Consider the following 18,853-nt stretch of genomic DNA (forward strand, 5'->3'; position numbering starts at 1 on the left):
TTTTGGTCTTTTTAGGGCTACACCCATGGCATATGGAGGTTCCCAGGTCAGATGGGAGCTGCAGCTGCCAGTCAACACCACAGCCACAGCATCACCAGATCTGAGCCTCGGCTGCGACCTAGACCACAGCTCACGGCAACGCCAGATCCTTAACCCACTGAGCAAGGCCAGGGATGGAACCTGCAACCTCATGGGTCCTTGTCAGATTAGTTTCCCCTGTACCATGGCAGGAACTCCTAAACACACTTTTAAGCATCTGGAAATTCAGGTTAGCAATACCTATGAACCAGGGTAGACTGGATTTTGTGGGGGATTCGCCGTGAGATAGCAGTCTGCGATACTGAGCTTCGGTGTGAGTGCAATGGTGTAGAGACCATCAACCCTTCAAGTGGCTCATCCACGGCCTGAGAAGCAGAAATGTTCACCCGTGCCCCCAGGGTAAAAGAGGGGGAACTTGACTGAGCATTAGATGTGGTCGGCAGACTTCTAAACTGGTCTACAGAAACCCACTAAGAGTAAATTAGCATTGAGAAGTCCTTTCAGTGGCTAGAAAGAAGGAATGTTTAAGCCAAATGAAACTCAGAAAGATAACATTTTATTTTCAGAGCAGCTGATGCAATATTTAATCAGGTTTTCACAAATAAATATGACAATCTTGGTTTGGTTACATCTCTCTCTCTCTTTTTACAATTTATTTTTTGCTTTTTAGGGCTGCACTTGGTGGCATATGCAAGTTCCCAGGCTAGGGGTCGAATCAGAGCTGTAGCTGCTGGCCTACACCACAGCCAAGCAACTGGAGAGCCGAGCCATGCCTGTGACCTACACCACAGCTCATGAAACGCCGGATCCCCAGCCCACAGAGCAAGGCCAGGGATTGAACCCCCATCCTCGTGGATACTAGTTGGATTCGTTTCCACTGTGCCACAATGGAATGTCACATCTCTTTTTTGATGAATGCCTATCTATGAGAACTATAATAAATTTCTGAGAAGGCTAAGGACTGGAACCTTTTAAGTAATATTCTCCTGGCTTTCTTTCTGGGGGAAAAAAAAAAGCATTGTGGTAATTTTAAAAAATGCTTATCACTCAGGGGGAAAACTGACCTAGAATGCCCCAGCTGTTTTTGTTTTTAAGGAATGCATCTTTTTAGGACAAGTCTATAAAACATCTTTATTTATTTGTTACATATGATGTTTAAATATAACGTTGCTTTCAAGCTTCAAACTTTTTTTTTAAACCTCTGGTAAAATAAGACTCTTGGTTGGCCTTAACAAAAACTGACCTAGGAAGAAACATTTTTAGCAAAATGTGTTATAAAATTCACTAGAAAATACTGTCCTCTTTTTGCCAAAATGTTACATAAAATCCTTATTAAAAATACACACATTACAAAAGAAAAAGTTATGAATATGCTATACATAGTGCTTTTGATACGGACTGAGGGACCTGCATTCCGGGGAAAATACAGTGAAGCACATTAGATATTATGATGTCAACTTAAAATAGTGCAAACCGGAATAAATTACATCCTAAAATGGGAAGGCATGCAAGTCATTTCCTGCAAATAGAACACAATGAAGCCAGAACAGGAAGCAATCACAACCACTATTTAAAAAGGTTTTCGTTTTTATTACATTAATTTTTTTCAAAAATACTTTTCTTTACAATAGAACTCCTAGAAAATATTTACAACCTTCCTCTAATAAAATAGAACAGCAGTTAAATATATTTGAAAATAAGATGGGTTTTTCCATAAAATATATCTGTTAACTTTTTATATACAAGCTTTCTCAAAGAGGTCTAAATTCACTAATGAAAAACCATCTGATAAACAGTTACCATGTTGAAGACATAAACCATTGGGAAGAAAAGTTCTTTGGGGTGGGGAGAAATGAAGGAACACTAAAACACAACACATACATGCAGGCAGAATTATTTCAGGAAAAAAATAAGTGCAATATTTTACTATGAAGTCAATTCTTTCAGTTGATATTGTGAAGAAATACTAATTCAGGAAAGTGAACTGTCTCATCAAGGAGGAGTTCTTTGGTTATTTCAAGTAAAAAAAAGCTTAACGCTATACTGCACGGAAAATCAGAATTACATTGTGCATTATATTTTTGCTTGGCAACTCAGTTTATTTTTCATGTTTTCAACTGGAACAGCCGGGCAAGTCTCCAAACAGAACGAGTACATGTGCTTTATAAACATTTTTCTGGGTGTTCGCTCCTCTGCTAGATAAGCTTTCACAGACCCAAGAACAGAACCATTCCAGAATCATTCTCAGGCACCCACAAGCGGGGGAGGAGGTCCACTGGGACAGAGGATCAGCCGGTATTACTTGGAATGGTTCTGGAACGGCTCTGCGGCAAAGCTGATGCCCTGCTCAGACAGTTCTGAGCTCAAAACATAGGCTGGGATAACGCATCAGAAACGGCAGCAAGTGGAACAGTATGTTTTTCCCCTTAAAAAAAAAAAAAAAAGACAAAGGATACCTTCACGACCTCGTTTCTGAAAGACAGAATGATGGAATGGGAAAGAACCTTGATATTTATCTTCTGTCCATGGCTTTCCTGAGATTCGGAGGAAACTGCCTGCCTGGGGCCACTGTGGCTGGAGCATGTGCACTAAACGCATTTGCAGGGATAACTTAAAGGATACTTGGGTCCTATGCTCATGCTTCTGCTGACATCCTAACGTCAAGCTATTCACGTGCCAGCAAAGTGCCCTGGCAGGATGGCCACACTACATCAGCATCAGCCTCCCCAGGGCAGGGGCAGGCCTGAAAGCCCCCAGTTCCGGAAGCCACCAGCCAGCAGCATGGGCTCTGAGCTGGGGCTGCACCCTGGCCTGAAGGAGCACGCTGGTTTGCCCTAAGCGTGGCTGTGGAGCTGTCTAACTGCCCCAAAGCCGGAGCTGAAAGCCCTTCTGGAAGGATTACAAGTTTATCACCTTCAAGTACAAACAGCAACCCTGCCTGCAGAGACAGGAGGCGGCAGAGCAGACTTACGTAGCTTGGAAGATTCTAGAAGTGCTTTGGTACATGACGTTAATGAATACATTCATTGTTTGAATCAGACATTGGAGCTATGGTGGTATCTGAAACCGTTTTTTGCTGGCCTTTAATGCTATTTCCCTTGTATCTGTCATCGGATTTGTTAGAAAACCCTTCTCAGAGTCAGCATCAAGGTAAACTTCGCACAGGTGAATGATAGCAAAATCCCAGTGAGTGACGTTTCACAGTACTTGAAAGTGGCACAGAGTAATTTCAGAATTCCACTGACCACAACAGCGTGGCAAAAAAAGAATCAGTTCCTCTGATCTAGTTTTGGGGCAAAAGAAGACTTCTTGGCACTCTAAGTACTTCAATCTGTGCCCCTCGACCATCCTCCCTAAAAACAGCCCTGGCAACTTGATAGTTGGGGTTATTTTCCTCCAGATGGATTTCCAGTCGGCTCAGGCCAAAACAACCCACGAAGCAGTCAACCAGTCCTCAGGGACCAGGGCAGAGGGCACACTTGCTCCACGAACCTCCTTCTTAATAAATCACTGCCAGGGAGTGAAAGCCTGAAAAGATACAGGACTCAGTTTTTAGAAACAGGCTGAGTGACAGGCAAGGCAGGGAGCAAAATTATTTTCACATTTGGTCAACTCTTCCAATGACGTGTGTGCTAGCAGAAAAGCCGTGGGACACGAGGGCTGGCTTTGCTCACTGGATAGCTACGTGCTAGCGCGGTCTCCTGGCAAAGACGCCAAGTTCATTGCAAACTGTGGAAATGAAGTTAGAACAAAAAATGACTCTCGGTGGGAAAGGATGGCCCAAGACCCCAGCACGAAGAGGGTAGCCTGCTTTATACACACGGGTGGGAGGGCGCGCGCACACACACACACACACATATTCACTCACTCACTCACTCACCGCAAGCTTTGGGATAAAAGACAACCAGGACGGTTGATCACTGAAAGCAAAAGAACTTGAGTGTCAGGTTCATTCCCAGCCAAGAATGAGCTCATGGGAATGCAGCCCAGATGAAACACCTCTTAAAGTAGAATTGTGCCAATTATTTATTCCCCCCAACCCCCCGAAACAATTTTTTTTAAATAAATGATTTTTCCCCCCTAAACCTGAAAAGTACGACCACTTTTTAAACAGGTAGTTTAAGATGGGTACAAAACGAGCAGGCAGTCCGGTTTCCTGACGAATGAAGATGGAGGCCGGGGCTTTTCTTGGTCTCTAGGCGACACACGGGGCTTTAGAGTTCCGTGTCGCCCTGAAGCAACACTGAATCTTGATCGTCCAAGAGGAGGCCGGTGTCCACAACCTCGGCCTCTTCCATGACTCCCCCTAACTGCTGGACGACGTCGTCATCGAGGATGTCCACGTCCTTGATGGGTTTGATCAGACTCAGCTGGTCCAGGGGCAGCAGCCCCGGCGGCCCCACCGGCCCCGTAGTTCTCTCTATTGTGGCTGCCATCTCGGCTGCAAAGGCCGCCTTCTGGGCCTTCTGCCTCTGCTGTTCCTCCTGCTGCCTGTGCGTTTTCATGTGCGCATTTCGGCTTTTGATCTTGAAGAAGACTCTAAAAACGAAAAGCAGCAGCATGTGAAATTTAAGAGGATCTGAGGTTTTTTGTTTTGTTTTGTTTTCTTTTCTTTTTAGGGCTGCACCTGCAGCTTATGGAGGTTCTCAGGCTAGGGGTCGAATCTGTGCTGCAGCTGCCAGCCTGCACCACAGCCACAACCACAGCAACATGAGATCTGAGCTGTGTCTGTAACCTACACCACAGCTCATGGCAACACTGGATCCTTAACCCACTGAATGAGGCCAGGGATTGAATCCCAGTCCTCATGGATCCTAGCTGGATTTGTGTCCACTGAGCCAGGAAACTCAGGATCTGAGTTCTTGGAAACCCGTGTGTCCTATAGGGGAGTAGCGGGTACATGAACTGATGTCTGGTTTGGGGTGGCTCTGACAGGGTCCTCATCTTCTGAGCTCATGAGACCTCCTCCCCCTGCGACCTGGCACATCTTTTTTCTTCAAGCATTGCAAGGAAAGGGGATGAGGACAGGACCCCAACTATGGTGTGGCAGGCTTTCTCCCTGTGCCCACAGAGGATGAATTCTCAAAGCCTCCTGTCCCTCTGGGGCCTGGGGCACACCTTTTCTTCTCCTTATCATCCCCCTTTCTCTCTCCTCTTGACCTTCCCTAGCATTGTCAAATCATGCTGCCGAACTCTGGTGGTTTCCATCATAAAACAACTCCCCTGCTGCCTCTGGCCTCCTGTCCCTGTTCTTCCAATCAAAATTCTTGAGGATCTGCCTACACACACTCGGCACAGCTCCTCTTTCCTCCACCCGATCCAACTGGACTGTCCACCCTCCGCTTCAGCCCAAGCGCTCAAGAGCACTAGGAACCGTGGGGCCAAGTCCAGTGGCCCTCCTCTGTCTAGGCAGTACTTGACTTCTGAGCTGCATCCACCACTCCTCTTCCCCCCAAGACCCTCTTCTTGTCTTGGCCATGCTATATCGTAATTTCCTTTTTTTTTTCTTTTTTCTTTTTTGTCTTTTTGGGCCCATACCCACAGCACATGGAGGTTCCCAGGCTAGGGGTCAAATCTGAGCTGTAGCCGCCAGCCTACACCACAGCCACAGCAACGTGGGATCCAAGTTGCATCTGTGACCTACAGCACAGCTCACGGTAACGCTGGATCCATAACCTGCTGAGCAAGGCCAGGGATCGAACCCCTGTACTCATGGATACATGGACACTAGTTGGGTTCGTTAACCACTGAGCCACGTCGGGAACTCCTCCTACTGTTTGCTTTTGAAGGAAACGGTGGTTCTCAGCTGGGGGTGACTCTGTCTCCCAAGGAATAGCTGGCAACATCTAGGGATGGGGGTGGGGCTTCTGGCATCGAGCAGGTAGATGCCAGGGATGCTGTGAAACACCCTAAAACACAGGAGGCAGGCCCTCCTCCCCAAACAAGGAATCAACAGCCCCCGAAACGTCAGTTCTGAGGCTGAGAAACCCGGGGATGAGGAGCCTGCTGACCGTGGTTAGTGGGCCCAATCCAGCCCCCTGCCTCTTCTTTGTAAATAAAGTCCTACCAGAACACAGCCATGTCTATTTGTTTCTGGATCATCTGCGGCTGCTTCTGCATTAAAATAGCAAAATTAAAATAGCTGTGACAGAGACAGACATGCAAAGCCTAAAATATTTTGATCTGGACCTTTTTCAGAGAAAGTTTGTCCAGCTGTGAGACTGCCTGCTTTTGGAGAGGGAGGGTGACATAATTCATCATTCCTGAGCTCACAAAGGGGAAAAAAAAAAAAACCGTTTCTAAGACCCATGTCTTAGAGTTGATGCGTCACCCCTGGACATAACTGAAAACTGTTCACTGGAATGAACATGATTTCAGCAGCTAAAAGAAGCATTCTGCAAACATCTGCCTAGTGTTATTCCCAGTCTGGAAAACCAGAGAAAGCATTCCTATTTTCCATAAAATCTTAACTGGAGTTATGGGAGAAAAAGGTCCTAAGCAACATAAAAATAAGACAAGAAAAACATTTAATGGAGAGCCCGAGAGCTGGAAATACCTATGTTTTTCAGTTGTCAAAATGTTCTTTGTTGCCACCTAGTGGAGGAAGGAGTTGTAGCTTATCAGAGGCGAGGGGGTAGAAGGTTTCTTTCCTCCCAGAAGAAACTGGGGAGACTCCAGGCCCCCAGCTCTTCTACCCCAGGGCAAACAGATGGAGTCAGCCTGAGGGAGTTGCATTATTTCTAGGAAATAAGCCTCATGAGCAATCCGGGGGCTCACTTATTTCTCGGTGACATGAAGAGGACATCTGGGTCTGATGGACGTCTGAAGGACGTCAGAGCTCAGAGGAGGGGCCCACACTTAAGTCAGTCTCCCTATCTCTGTTTCACAGAGGGAAGGAGAGCTGCTAGTTTCAATTCACTGTGGCAGGTGCCACCAACCTAAGGCTAATAAGAGTACCGACCTCTTGGGGCCTGTCAAATTCATCAATACATGAAATATCACCCACAGCAGATGGAAGTTCCCAGGCTAGGGGTCAAGTCAGAGCTGCAGCTGCCGGCCTACACCACAGCCACAGCCATGTGGGATCCGAGCCGCGTCTGCGACCTATATCGCAGCTCACAGTGACGCCGGATCCCTGACCCAGAGCGAGACCAGGGATAGGACCCACGACCTCAAGAATATTAGTCACATTCGTTTCCGCTGCACCACAACAGGAACTCCCCACATGATAGCCTTTAAAACCGTGCCAGGCAAATACTGAGGAACTGATAAAAGGCAGCAACTATCAAAATGCCTGAAACGTGCCTGAACTGTTCCATTAGAATGAATATAATAAACGGAAGTCCAAGATGGCTGCATTCTTACAGCCAAGGATGTTCTCTTGGTCGAGTTTCAGCAGCTCCCCGGGGGTATCTCTCAGGTGAACACTGCACGTTTACGGCACTGGCCATTATGGGAGGAGAAACGGAGCAAAAGGCTCCCAAAGGAAGTCACCGATGACAGCCTCTCTAGGCGGCACACTCACTGAGAAGGAAACTGGAATTCTACACAGGATGCTGTGGGAGGGACCTGTGGGCAACCGACCATCACTGATAAAATAAACAAAGCAAACCAACAGGATGGAACAGTGGTCAGAAGCCCAGGCTCTGTTTCTCAACACACATAGGTTCAAATCTCAGCTCTGCTCTTACTGGGGGTATGACCTGGGGCAAGTCATTTTACCTAATGTTTAATCCTTATTTGTAAAACAAGGATAAAGCAGCATCTGCATCCCATGAGTTTCTGTGTGTGGATTAGGAGAGGGGCTCATGTGCATAAAGCATGGAATAAAATTAAGTGCTCAGTAAACGTCAGCATGAGGTGTTTTTATTACTACCTACTGAAAGTTTTCCTCTTTTTGTTGCTTTATATTATACTTAAATGGGCAGAGATGACCAATAGCTTTTATCTCGCAAGTCAACTCTGATCAGTTGGTTGTGCCAGCTTGAAGCATTAGGATTTGATGGCTTGGAAAGGATTTGAGTCTCATCTTAATGTGAGAGCAAAGAGTGTAGCAATTGATTGGTAATGCCTGCCCTGGGTGCAGGAATGAGCAGTATTGGTAGGAAAGCCATTTCTGCCACAGAGAGCTCCTGATTAAGTGCTTTAGTGCCAATCACTCAGCAGGGATGCAAAGACAGCAGCACTAGTGACTATGGTTTAGGTGTGAAGGAAGAAATGGGAGTCAGAGTCCCATCTACCATTTCTGGAAAAGGGTGTCGTTGTGTCAGTAGAGATTTGCTCTCTGACGATGTCCATCCTTACGAAGCTTCAGGACATCAGAATAACTGTACTCTGAGTCAAAGACAAGGTCCACCTACCATGAGGCGATATGTAGACTCCCAAGGATGGTATATGGAAAAATCTGGAGAGTCTTTTTTTTTTTTCCTTGTCTTTTAGGGATGCACCTGCTCCATATGGAAGTTCCCAGGCTAGGGGTTGAGTCAGAGCTGCAGCTGCTGACCTACACCACTGCTCACAGCAATGCCGGAATCTTAACCCACTGAGGGAGGCCAGGGATCAACCCACATCCTCATGGGTACTAGTCGGGTTCTTAAACCACCGAGCCACAACAGAAACTCCCTGGGTTCTTTTTTACCCTGGTGACACCTCAGCGCATCTTGGTCCAGCACCCACAGAGCCATTATTCATCACCCACTTAGACTCAGTCCCTGGTCCAGTTCTACTCACTTGCCACACTCCTTGCAGGGGAAGATGGTGGTGGGGTCTGTCTCGCCGCTGGTGGTGCTGTGGGAGGGCGAGCTCTTCACTGAGCAGTACCCGCTCTGGGCACTGCCAGGCTTCTGCTTCCCAGAGGGAACAGCACCCCGAGCTTTGGTCACCTGGTTGGTGCCACCGTGGATGCGAGCGTGGCCATTCAGTGCCTGTCGGGAGCTGAACACCTGGGGAAGAAAGGGAGTGACATGACATCTACAGTCCTGAAAAGGAAATTAGGGTTATTAGTCACTCATTGGCAGAACATGGGATATTTGAAACAGTGTCTAATGACAGGGCACAGGTTTTACATAAGCAAACTCTGGGCAAATGTCACAGAAAGTAGAGATCAAATACCACAACCACAATTTTTTTTTTTTTTTTTTTTTAGGGCTGTACCCGAGGCATATGGAGGTTCCCAGGCTAGGGGTCAAATCTGAGCTGCAGCTGCCAGCCTACACCACAGCCACAGCAACGCCAGATCCTTAACCCACTGAGTGAGGCCAGGGATCGAACCTATATCCTCATGGATCCTAGTCAGGTTAGTTAACCCCTGAGCCACAAAGGGAACTCCCACAACCACAACTTCTGTGCCAAGTGAAACGCACATTGTTGTTATAATCAAAAACTGGGGGCTCAACCTGGGCCCCTCTGTCTCACAGGGAGGCCCACGGGCCACTTTCCCTCTGTACATCTTATTTTTTCCATCTGAAAAATGAAGGGGTTTGGACCAGCTTTCAAACTTTTTTTAGCCAGGTACTACCTTCTTCCCCCTTTTTCTTTCTTTTGTCCTTCCCTTCGCTTCTGTTCTTCACTTAAAAAAAAAAAAATCAGACCTTATTCCAAGTTCAAAGCAGAGGTGCTCTAGCTGAAATAGACAGCATCCCAGAATCGAGTCTATTTGCTCAGCTGTATCCCTCCTCCGGGGAGCCTAATACCCCAAGAGGCACAGCTTGAAAGACACTCATTAGCGGCTCTGATATATTCGGTAGGTTATGTCTCAGCTCCAATCAGCCAGCATTGAAGCAAAGCTTCAGACCCCCACATTTATTGCAGGATGTTAGAAAGGGGGACAACCTCGTCTTTTGAGGCTCATCATAAAGCACAGTCTCCCAGCCTCAGTATTACTGACATTTGGGGGTGGATGATCCTCTGTTGTGGGCATAGTCCTGAGCATTTCAGAAGGCTTATCAGCATCCCTGGCCTCTGCCCACTAGTTGCCAGCAGCACCTCCTCAGATGTGACAAAAATGTCTCTGGATGTTGCCAAATGTTCATGGGGGACAAAATGTGGCCCACTTGAGAGTCACTGCCATAAGGGATGTAATCCACACCCTTGAATTCCAAGAGCCCTGCCTTCCAGATTGTTAATGGGAGGACCCACTGAACTGTCCAGCCACAGATGGTTGCTCTGTGTTAAGTCCGTGAGTTCTGTGCATAGTCTTGTAGGGAAAAAAAAAATCTTTTTAGGGCTGCACATATGGCATATGGAAGTTCCCAGCCTAGGGGCTAAATTGGAGCTGCAGCTGCTGGCCTACATCACAGCCATAGAAACCCTGGATCCAAGCCGCATCTCTAGCCTGCACCACAGCTCATGGCAATGCCGGATCCTTAACCCACTGAGTGAGGCCAGGGATCGAACCTGCATCCTCATGTATACTAGTTGGGTTTGTTTCTGCTGAGCCATGATGGGAACTCCCAGAAAAGAAAAAATCTTGATGTAGCAACTAAAACCTCCATGTTTAGGCAATGAATAAAACATACTTTCCCCTGTTACTTTTTTAAAGTCATGAAAAAATAACCATCTTGCCAAGCAGTTTTGATTGGGTAAAGTAAAAGCTGATTTCCTGCTCAGTAAAGAATTTTCTGTACACCCAAACTATGAATTGAGGAAGCATCCAATTTCTTTTTCTTTTCTTTTTTTTTTTGTCTTTTTGCCTTTTCTAGCATAGAGAGGTTCCCAGGCTAGAGGACTAATTGGAGATGTAGCCGCCGGCCTACACCACAGCCACAGCAATGCAGGATCTGAGCCATGTCTGTGACCTACACCACAGCTCACGGCAACGCCGGATCCTTGACCCACTGAGCAAGGCCAGGGATCGAACCTGCATCCTCTTGGTTCCTAGTCAGTTAACCACTGAGCCACGATGGGAACTCCCAATTTCTAAACAAATTCACCACGGGTACTGTCATTTAGAGTCAACATCTTAATCATCCCTGAACGGGTGCTCTATACGACATGGCAGTGATGGCGTGAAGCATTGGGGCCATTAAACATCAAAGACAGAAACCAGCTAGCAATTGCTTATGTTCTCTAGAGCTAATGCAAAATGTATAAATCATTTAACTTTCTGTTCTTTTGAAAAATTTTTATGGCCCCACCCGTAGCTTATGGAAGTTCCTGGGCCAGGGACTGAATCCCAGATGCAGCTGTGACCCATGCTGGATTCTTAACCCACTGCAGGAGATCGAACCCGTGCCTCCACAGCAACCTGGTGCGTTGCAGTTGGATTCTTAACCCACTGTGCCACAGTGGGAACTTCTCGTTGTTTCTTAAATGTAACTCAAGTGAATTTCTGCTTTAGGATCCAAATACTTTAATTTTTTTTTTTTCTTTTTAGGGCCAAACCTGTGGTATATGGAAGTTCCTAGGCTAGGGGTTGAACTGGAGCAGCAGCTGCTGGCCTACACCACAGCCGCAGTAACTTGGGATCCGAGCGGTGTCTGCAACCTACACCACAGCTCTTGGTAAGGCCGGATCCCCAGGCTGGATCTTGAACCGACTGAGTGAGTCCAGGGGTTGAACCCGAGTCCTCATGGATACTAGATGGGCTCGTTAGTGCTGAGCCACCACGGGAACTCTAGGATCTAAATATTTAAAGACTGTTGCTTTCTTCATCGAAGTGACAGACTCAATAAGTAGCATTCAGTACACTCTAGAAAACAGGATTATCCTATGTAACTCACAAGCAAAGATAAGCACGAACTTGGGGAAAGTAGGCCTTCTCATGAAAGAAGCAACATTCTTTGAATTTTTGGCAATAATACCTCTAGAACATACCTGCACAGGGGTGCCCAGATTTAAGGAAACTGATTTGGGAAAAACTCAACCATTAAGACGACTTGGGGACCAGAGAGGACTGAGAGTCTAAAGTTAACAATTAACAAAACATATCCTTTAAAATACACAGGGAACCTTAGATCAAGCCGGCAGAGATCCTGGGAGGCCATCCTTTAGTGCTAAGAACGATCAAATGGTGAACTGGTTTTATTTCAACTAAATGATGATTCTAATGTACTTGAAAAGTACTGGGTTAAGTAATTACACAGACACCCTTTTAGCCTGTTTACATGAATAATTTGCTTAGTAAATTTTTTTTGTCTCCCCCAAAGGGTACAAAGACAAATGTTAGCTAGATCTTGGTAATTATGCCATAAAAGGATACTCTTTCTCTGTGGGCTCTCTCACTGCATTTATTTATTTAATTTTGGCCTTTTAGGGCCACGCCTGAGGCATATGGAGGTTCCCAGGCGAGGGGTCAAATCAGAGCTGTAGCCGCCAGCCTACACCACAGCCACAGCCACGCTGGATTCTTAAACCACCGAGCAAGGCCGGGGAGCAAACCCGCATCCTCATGGATAACTTAGCCGGGTTGGTTACTGCACAGCCACAGCAGGAATTCCTCTCACTGCATTTAAAATGCACGTTTACAGGGCGTGACCTGGTGTCACACAGCCCAGAGGAGTGGACAGGCACCAAGGACCGTGAAGCCCAGAGCTCACTGCAGAGGCAGAACCACACGCTTCCTGAGGGCAGGGATGGCCTTTGGTCCTCTGAGCACCAGGCACCCACTCCAGAAATACCTACAGGCCGAATGCATAGGTAAATGGATGATAGGAAGACAATCCCAGCTACGTGGACTTCCCTCGGCCCGGCCTTCAGTGCGGAGAGCAGAGCGTACCCTTTGGGAATTGTATTGTCCCTTAAAGCTGAGCACAGCTGCTATCTGTCCTGGATCCCCCGAATCCCAGACCCCAGGAGGATGCAGAGACACTTACAGCCCCGCAGTTGGGCATTTCACAGATGAAGGAGCCAGAGGGCTGGCCCACGGCCGGCAGCGGCGGCCCCTCAGCGTGAGCCAGCACCGGGCCCGGCGGCGGCTCTGGGGACTTGGGCAATTCGCTCTCCTCTTCTCTTGTGGATTTCCTGTCCTCTTCTGGGTCCTCCTCCTCCTCCTCCACCTCTTCTTCTTCTTCACTTGTCTGGTGGTAAGGCAAGAAAAGCAAAAAGGGGAAACCCCCCAAATGGCATTTTCAGTGATGAACAGAACCCAGGGGCCCGGAGAGCAGAGCGGGCCGGGCTGGACACTGCGGGGGTGGGGGGGGCGGGGGGGGGCTCTTTCTGCAGAAGGAATGGCTGGTGGAGGCCTCTGGGGATGATATGGTCTCTACAAGACCGGCCAGTGGACACCTGGAGTTCTGAGAGCAAGGAAGTCCCTGCGGCCCCACCTGGGTCTCCATATCACTTATAACAAAGTATGCTAAGGCAGGGACGAGAGATTTCTGCGTGTGGTGTCCCCTCCTTGTCTGAGACTGGCCGATCTTGACACTGACTAAAACCCGGGCAGGTTGCCCCACTTGTAGCAGGTCTCTTTCCCCAGAGCATTTAGGAGGGTTTCTAAGCATTAATGACACTGTGGGATCCCTCTGGACAGAGACTAAAGAGCTATCGTGCTTTGTTTTCACAGGCCTTCAAACACCCTTCCATGTACAAAGCCGGAGCTGTGGATTTGACTTGTGCAAGGTCCTGCTGATGCACTTTTGCTGGGTTCTTTTTTTAAATGATTATTATTGTAATTGATTTGCAATGTTCTGTCAATTTCTGCAGTACAGTAAAGTGACCCAATGTTTCATATATATATATATATTCTTTTTCTCACATTATTCTGCATCTTGTTTCATCACAAGTGATTAGATATAGTCCTGCTCTGTTCTTGTCAGAAAACAGAATTGGAATGAATCACAATGACTCTGACAAGGAGAGGCAATGGAAGGGATTAGTCCCTCTCATTTACTATGTGTTTTTTGGGGGGTGGGTGGGGTTGTTGCTGATCACTGGCTCTTGGAGAAATGCCTTCCAGAGGCATCCTATGAAAAAGGACAAGAAAAATACTTCCTACGAATAAGTATCCTTCCTGTGACTGTGTCCCCTCCCTCTACTTGAGAACAGCGATGAGTTGGGAGAATTAAGCCGACGGACGGAGGACCAGGGAAAGGGGATTTGGTGTCACATCGGCCTCACTTCCGCCTCTTTTACAGCACTTCGCAGCATACAAAGTGCTTTATTTGCTGTGTCACGGACTGGGCGGTAAACAGTCCTCCTATTTTACATACAAGAAAACAAAAGGGATGTCCAGCTGCCTCCTGCCCAGATGGGTCATTCGTCTCTGCCAGGCCTTCTGCAAACCCACTGCTTAAAGCACGCGGGCTCCAGGCAGGTTTACCCCAGTCAGCGATGTCACTCTGCGTGAGCCTACGATTCCCAGAACCAGGAAGCAAGAAGAATAAAGATTCCTTCCCTCCCTCCCTTTCTTTCATGGCAGCATCCATGGCATGTGGAAGTTCCAGGGCCAGGGATTGAATCCAAGCCACTGCTGCGACCTACGCCAGCGCCACACCAGATCCTTTAACCCTGTGCACCAGGCGGGGGACTCCAGAATAAAGATTTCTGGGATCTATAACCTAGGGCCTAGAAACCACAAGCTTTCTCTCTCCAGGCTGCATCGGGGGTGGGAGAAAAGATAATCCCAGTAAATATGGGCATTTAACATTCTCCTCACTTCTTCGGTACTGTCCTTAGTATGGAATACATGCACGTCTGAGACAATGTATTAATAGGGTGAACTTAAAAATTGGCCCCGGTTTCCAGTGGATTAATCCAGATTAATCACTAATGATGACCTTTGCTGAAAGACTTCAATGAATACAGATGTAGGCTTAATACACTTGACAGAGCAATTTGTGATTTAAGCTTACAGGTCCCTTACTAGTATAGAATTTACAGGCTGATTTCACTTAAATGGCTTTATTCTCCTATGAATCCTCCATCTTCCAATCTCAAAGAATTTCAGGTAAGACCACGTGATGTCAGATTCCAAGGGTTCATGCCATTCCTTCACAAAAGGAACTTGTGGTCTCAGGTATCAGATTATTAAGCAGACCGAAGCCTACGCCTACGGTTTGCCATTTAAAGTAAATTACATAGTAGCTTTCAATGACAATGGCACTCATTTCTCGGCAGTTGCTAGAATTACAATTTTCTTACCATGCCATTATTTGGCTTAAAAGCTTTTAGGGGAGAAGTTCCATAGAGCAATTAAATTACAGATTAAATGCTACTGTACTGTGATTATGTGTGTCTCAGGAATTTAAGCAGGGTTTACTTCAAGTGGCAAAATCAAAATGGCAGGTTCCCAAAATGATTTATCATGAGGCCAAATGGCTCATGAGTGTGACTGAGAGATGCCAAGACAGGGGACAAAACCCCTAAAATGCAGGACAATGTATCGACAAGTTGGCCATTTTATGAGTGTTGTGAAATGAAACTTTCGGTAATATTCCCAAATCAGTAGAAAAGCGAGCAAATATAGGGCAGGGATATGACTATATACTTAACAAGGTACTCCAAGAGTACTCGAGAGTCAAATAAGAGTTTTTTGAGGAGATTTTTATTTCTCCGGCCTGCAAATGGCATTCGTATTATGAAAAAGTTACAAGCTAAAACACAAATGCTCAACCACCCAAATTTATTCAATGACAAATTTGAGTGTTACAGTCAGTGATGAATGAAGATGGTGATGACAATATACTGAGGATTTGCTATGAATCAGGCACCACACACACACACACACACATACACACACTCACACACACACCTCTCTCTCTCTCTCTCTCTTCTAGTTCTCACAAAAACCCCATACAAATTATTTCTTTCTTTTGAGGGCTGTACCTGCAGCACATGGAAGTTCCTGGGCTTTGAATTGGAGCTGCAGCTGCCAGCCTACATCACAGCTGCAGCAATGTGGGATCCGAGTCACATGATTCTTAACCCACTGAGCAAGGCCAGGGACTGAACCCGCATCCTTAGGGACATTAGGTAGGTTCTTAACCCTCTGAGCCACGACGGGAACTCCTCAAATTTTTATTTCTTAAATAAATAAATAGGCTCAGCAGAAAGCAATCTGACTTGGATCTATGGGGACCCAGGTTTGATCCCTGGCCTCGCTCACTGGATTAAGGATCCAGCATTGCCGTTGCCGTGAGCTTGGTGTAGGTTGCAGACGTGGCTCGGGTTTGGTGCTACTGTGGCTGTGGCGTAGGCCAGTGGCTACAGCTCTGATTCGACCCCTAGCCTGGGAACCTTCATATGCCGTGGGTGTGGCCCTAAAAAGACAAAAAAAAAAAAAAGAAGAAGAAGAAGAAGAAGAAGAAAGAAAAGAAATGGGCCAGAGAACTAATTTTCCCAGGACCACAGAGCTGGTAAAGAAGTTGAGCTGAGATGTAAGACCTGCACCACCCGATTCTAAAACCCCGGCCTTCACTCTTCGGCCGATGCATGTGTCCACAGGTGGCCATCTGCCCATCTGCCCATCTGGACGTGGCTTGGGTTTCCAGCTCCAGTACAGATCCCCTGAACCTCTCAAAACCACTGGAACCAGCTGCCCTTAGGAGTCAAGGGGAAGGAGGCTGTTTCCCAGGCCCCTGTCAATGGACTGCACTGTAGGTGCCTTGGGTCTGGCACCCTGCTGGGCTGCGCCCTTGGAGCCCTAACTGCTGTCTTCTAAAGTCAGTTAAGCGTCTCAGCTGGTTTCTTGAATCGTGCTGAGTTGTGGCTGCAGCCAGACCCACAGATTTGCCCTGCATGGGAGTGGGGGCCTGGGGAAGGTTCAGGAAGGTGTGGCAAGCACGCTGCCCTCCCACCTCCTCAGCAGAGCCCACCCTGGCCCCTTCCTCTGCCCATAAGAGTGGAAGGGCCTGAGATGGTCTCTGGCCAGATGTCGAATCACCTGTGATTGTGCTGTGTTGACCTTCTGGCTCCCTAAGGCATTTGCCCACTCTCCTTCTTTTCCTCTCCCACAAGTCCCTGAGCTAATGGACCACGTCCCACCCAGCCCTCTAGTGAAAGACTGAGGACTGTGGTCAGACTGCTACCCAGGTGTCCCAGGCAGGTCTGGAGGACGAGGAGGACGCCTCCCAGCACTGCGCCTTCTGCAGCCTCCCCAGTCCTGCATGGTCCCAGCTTTTCACCTCCACTTGGCAACCCACCCTCAGAAGGTTGACCCACGCCTTCACAGAGCCCTCAGGGGAGCTGGGAGCTACCACATGGTCTCCTTGAATCAAGAGTTTCTTGTTGTGGGGCGTATCTGAGCCATTTCTGCACATAGGTTTTTGTGCTCACAGGTCACAAGGTGTGGATGCACCTGACTCAGGCAACGCCTGGCTCCTGGCAAACAGACCCAGGAAGGGGTGGTACCTGGGGCGCCACCTTGACCCTTCCTCCTCAGTCGGAGGCTACACACTGCCTTGGGCCTTGCCATCCCTGAGATGAACCTCTGCCGCCTGCAGTAACACCTTCCCCAGCAGCCCTCCTCTGCTCAGAAGCCCCTGGCTCAGCCCATCTCTTTCCAGTGAGCTCATGGAGGGCTTGTTGCCAGGACCCAGAGTGACTCCTCCATGGGAAGAATGCTCACTCGTTCATTCAACAAACAGTTACTGACATCATGCCAGGCGCTGTCCTGTAACACCCAAGCCGGAGAGACATCACTTTGCCTTAGGAAACCAAAGCCTCTGATTCTGCCCTCTTCCACAACATGACTCTGACAGAGCCCAGAACATTCCAGAACTGGAAGGGACTTTCCAAATCACCTGCACCCTCAGCCCCCTTTAATAGGTCGGTAAGCTGAGGGGCCAGGCCCGAGGTCTCCCGGGATTCGTTGTGCTTCCTTGTTTGCTGTCTATTCCACTCACTGAGAAAGGAATGCTCTGTGTGACCTTGGGCAAGTGCCCTCCCCTCTCTGGGCCTCAACCTTCTGCCTGTGGAATGACAGAGCTGGATGAGAGAAAGTCTCTGAGGCCATATAGAGACTTTCTGGTCATCTCATGTTGCTTTGAAACACTCTTGGGATTCACAGTAAACATTCTCTTTCTGTGTGCCATATCTTCCCAACTACAATATATGCTCATGGGGCAGGGAGCAGAGGCCAGCAACATCCCTGGGTCACCCATAGCGCTACAGACATAGGGGGAACTCAACTGCTCCTAGCTGACTAAACCAGAAGAGGCCATATTGGTTTTTGGTTTTATTTGTTTTGGGTTTTTTGGGGGTTTTTTGGTCTTTTTAGGGCTGTACCTGAGGCATGTGGTAGTTCCCAAGCTACGAATTGAATTGGAGCTACAGCTGCTGGCCTACACCACAGCCACAGCAACACAGGGCACAAGCTGCGACTACAACCTACACCAAAGCTCACGGCAACACTGAATCCTTAACCCACTGAGTGAGGCCAGGGATCGAACCCATGTCCTTATGGCTACTAGTTGGGTTGGTTACCACTGAGCCCCCATGGGAACTCCCTTACATTGCTTTTTTAAAACCTTCAGGCACAGATGAGAAAAAGGTTACTCAGACATAAGACATCAGTAGTTAAGCTGGTCAAACAAAAGTCCTGATCACAGGAAACCCTGAATAGAGAACACTGCCATCTCCGATCAAAAGAATGGCAAGACCATTCTATTCCATTTTTTTTTTTTTTTGATATTTGGGTCCAAATATAAATTTATACATGTTTGTATATTTCACAGCTAGGATCAATTCTTAGTTAGGAACTTGGGCTTTGAAATGTTAATGAGTCAAGTGTTTTTACATTTCTCTAAGGGCATATGCATTTGATTGCTCTAAAGTATTACACACACGGGAATAAGGCTCAGACAACATACTCATCAGCCCTTTGACCCTAGCTAAGTTACTGAGGCTCTCTGCCTCTGTTTCCTACCTCAAAGAATTC

General features: G+C 47.5%; 1 protein-coding gene across 17 annotated transcripts in view; it reads right to left on the minus strand.

Moving 5' to 3' along the window:
- Positions 1-1,678: 1,678 nt before the first annotated feature.
- Positions 1,679-18,853, minus strand: part of TRERF1 (transcriptional regulating factor 1) — a 219,713-nt gene continuing 202,538 nt past the window's right edge. For 13 of the 17 annotated variants that reach the window (XM_047796747.1, XM_047796741.1, XM_047796754.1 and 10 more), the window contains 3 exons: positions 12,852-13,055; positions 8,770-9,017; positions 1,679-4,578 (listed from right to left, as the gene is read on the minus strand). In XM_047796747.1, coding sequence (XP_047652703.1) covers positions 4,254-4,578; positions 8,770-9,017; positions 12,852-13,055 — 777 coding nt within the window. In that variant the 3' untranslated portion in view covers positions 1,679-4,253. The remainder of the gene's footprint in view (positions 4,579-8,769; positions 9,018-12,851; positions 13,056-18,853) is intronic. The other 4 variants (XM_047796756.1, XM_047796753.1, XM_047796750.1 and 1 more) reach the window with 3 other exon arrangements.

The sequence above is a fragment of the Phacochoerus africanus genome, chromosome 9 (assembly GCF_016906955.1).
Source record: "Phacochoerus africanus isolate WHEZ1 chromosome 9, ROS_Pafr_v1, whole genome shotgun sequence".
Taxonomy (NCBI): Eukaryota; Metazoa; Chordata; class Mammalia; order Artiodactyla; family Suidae; genus Phacochoerus; species Phacochoerus africanus.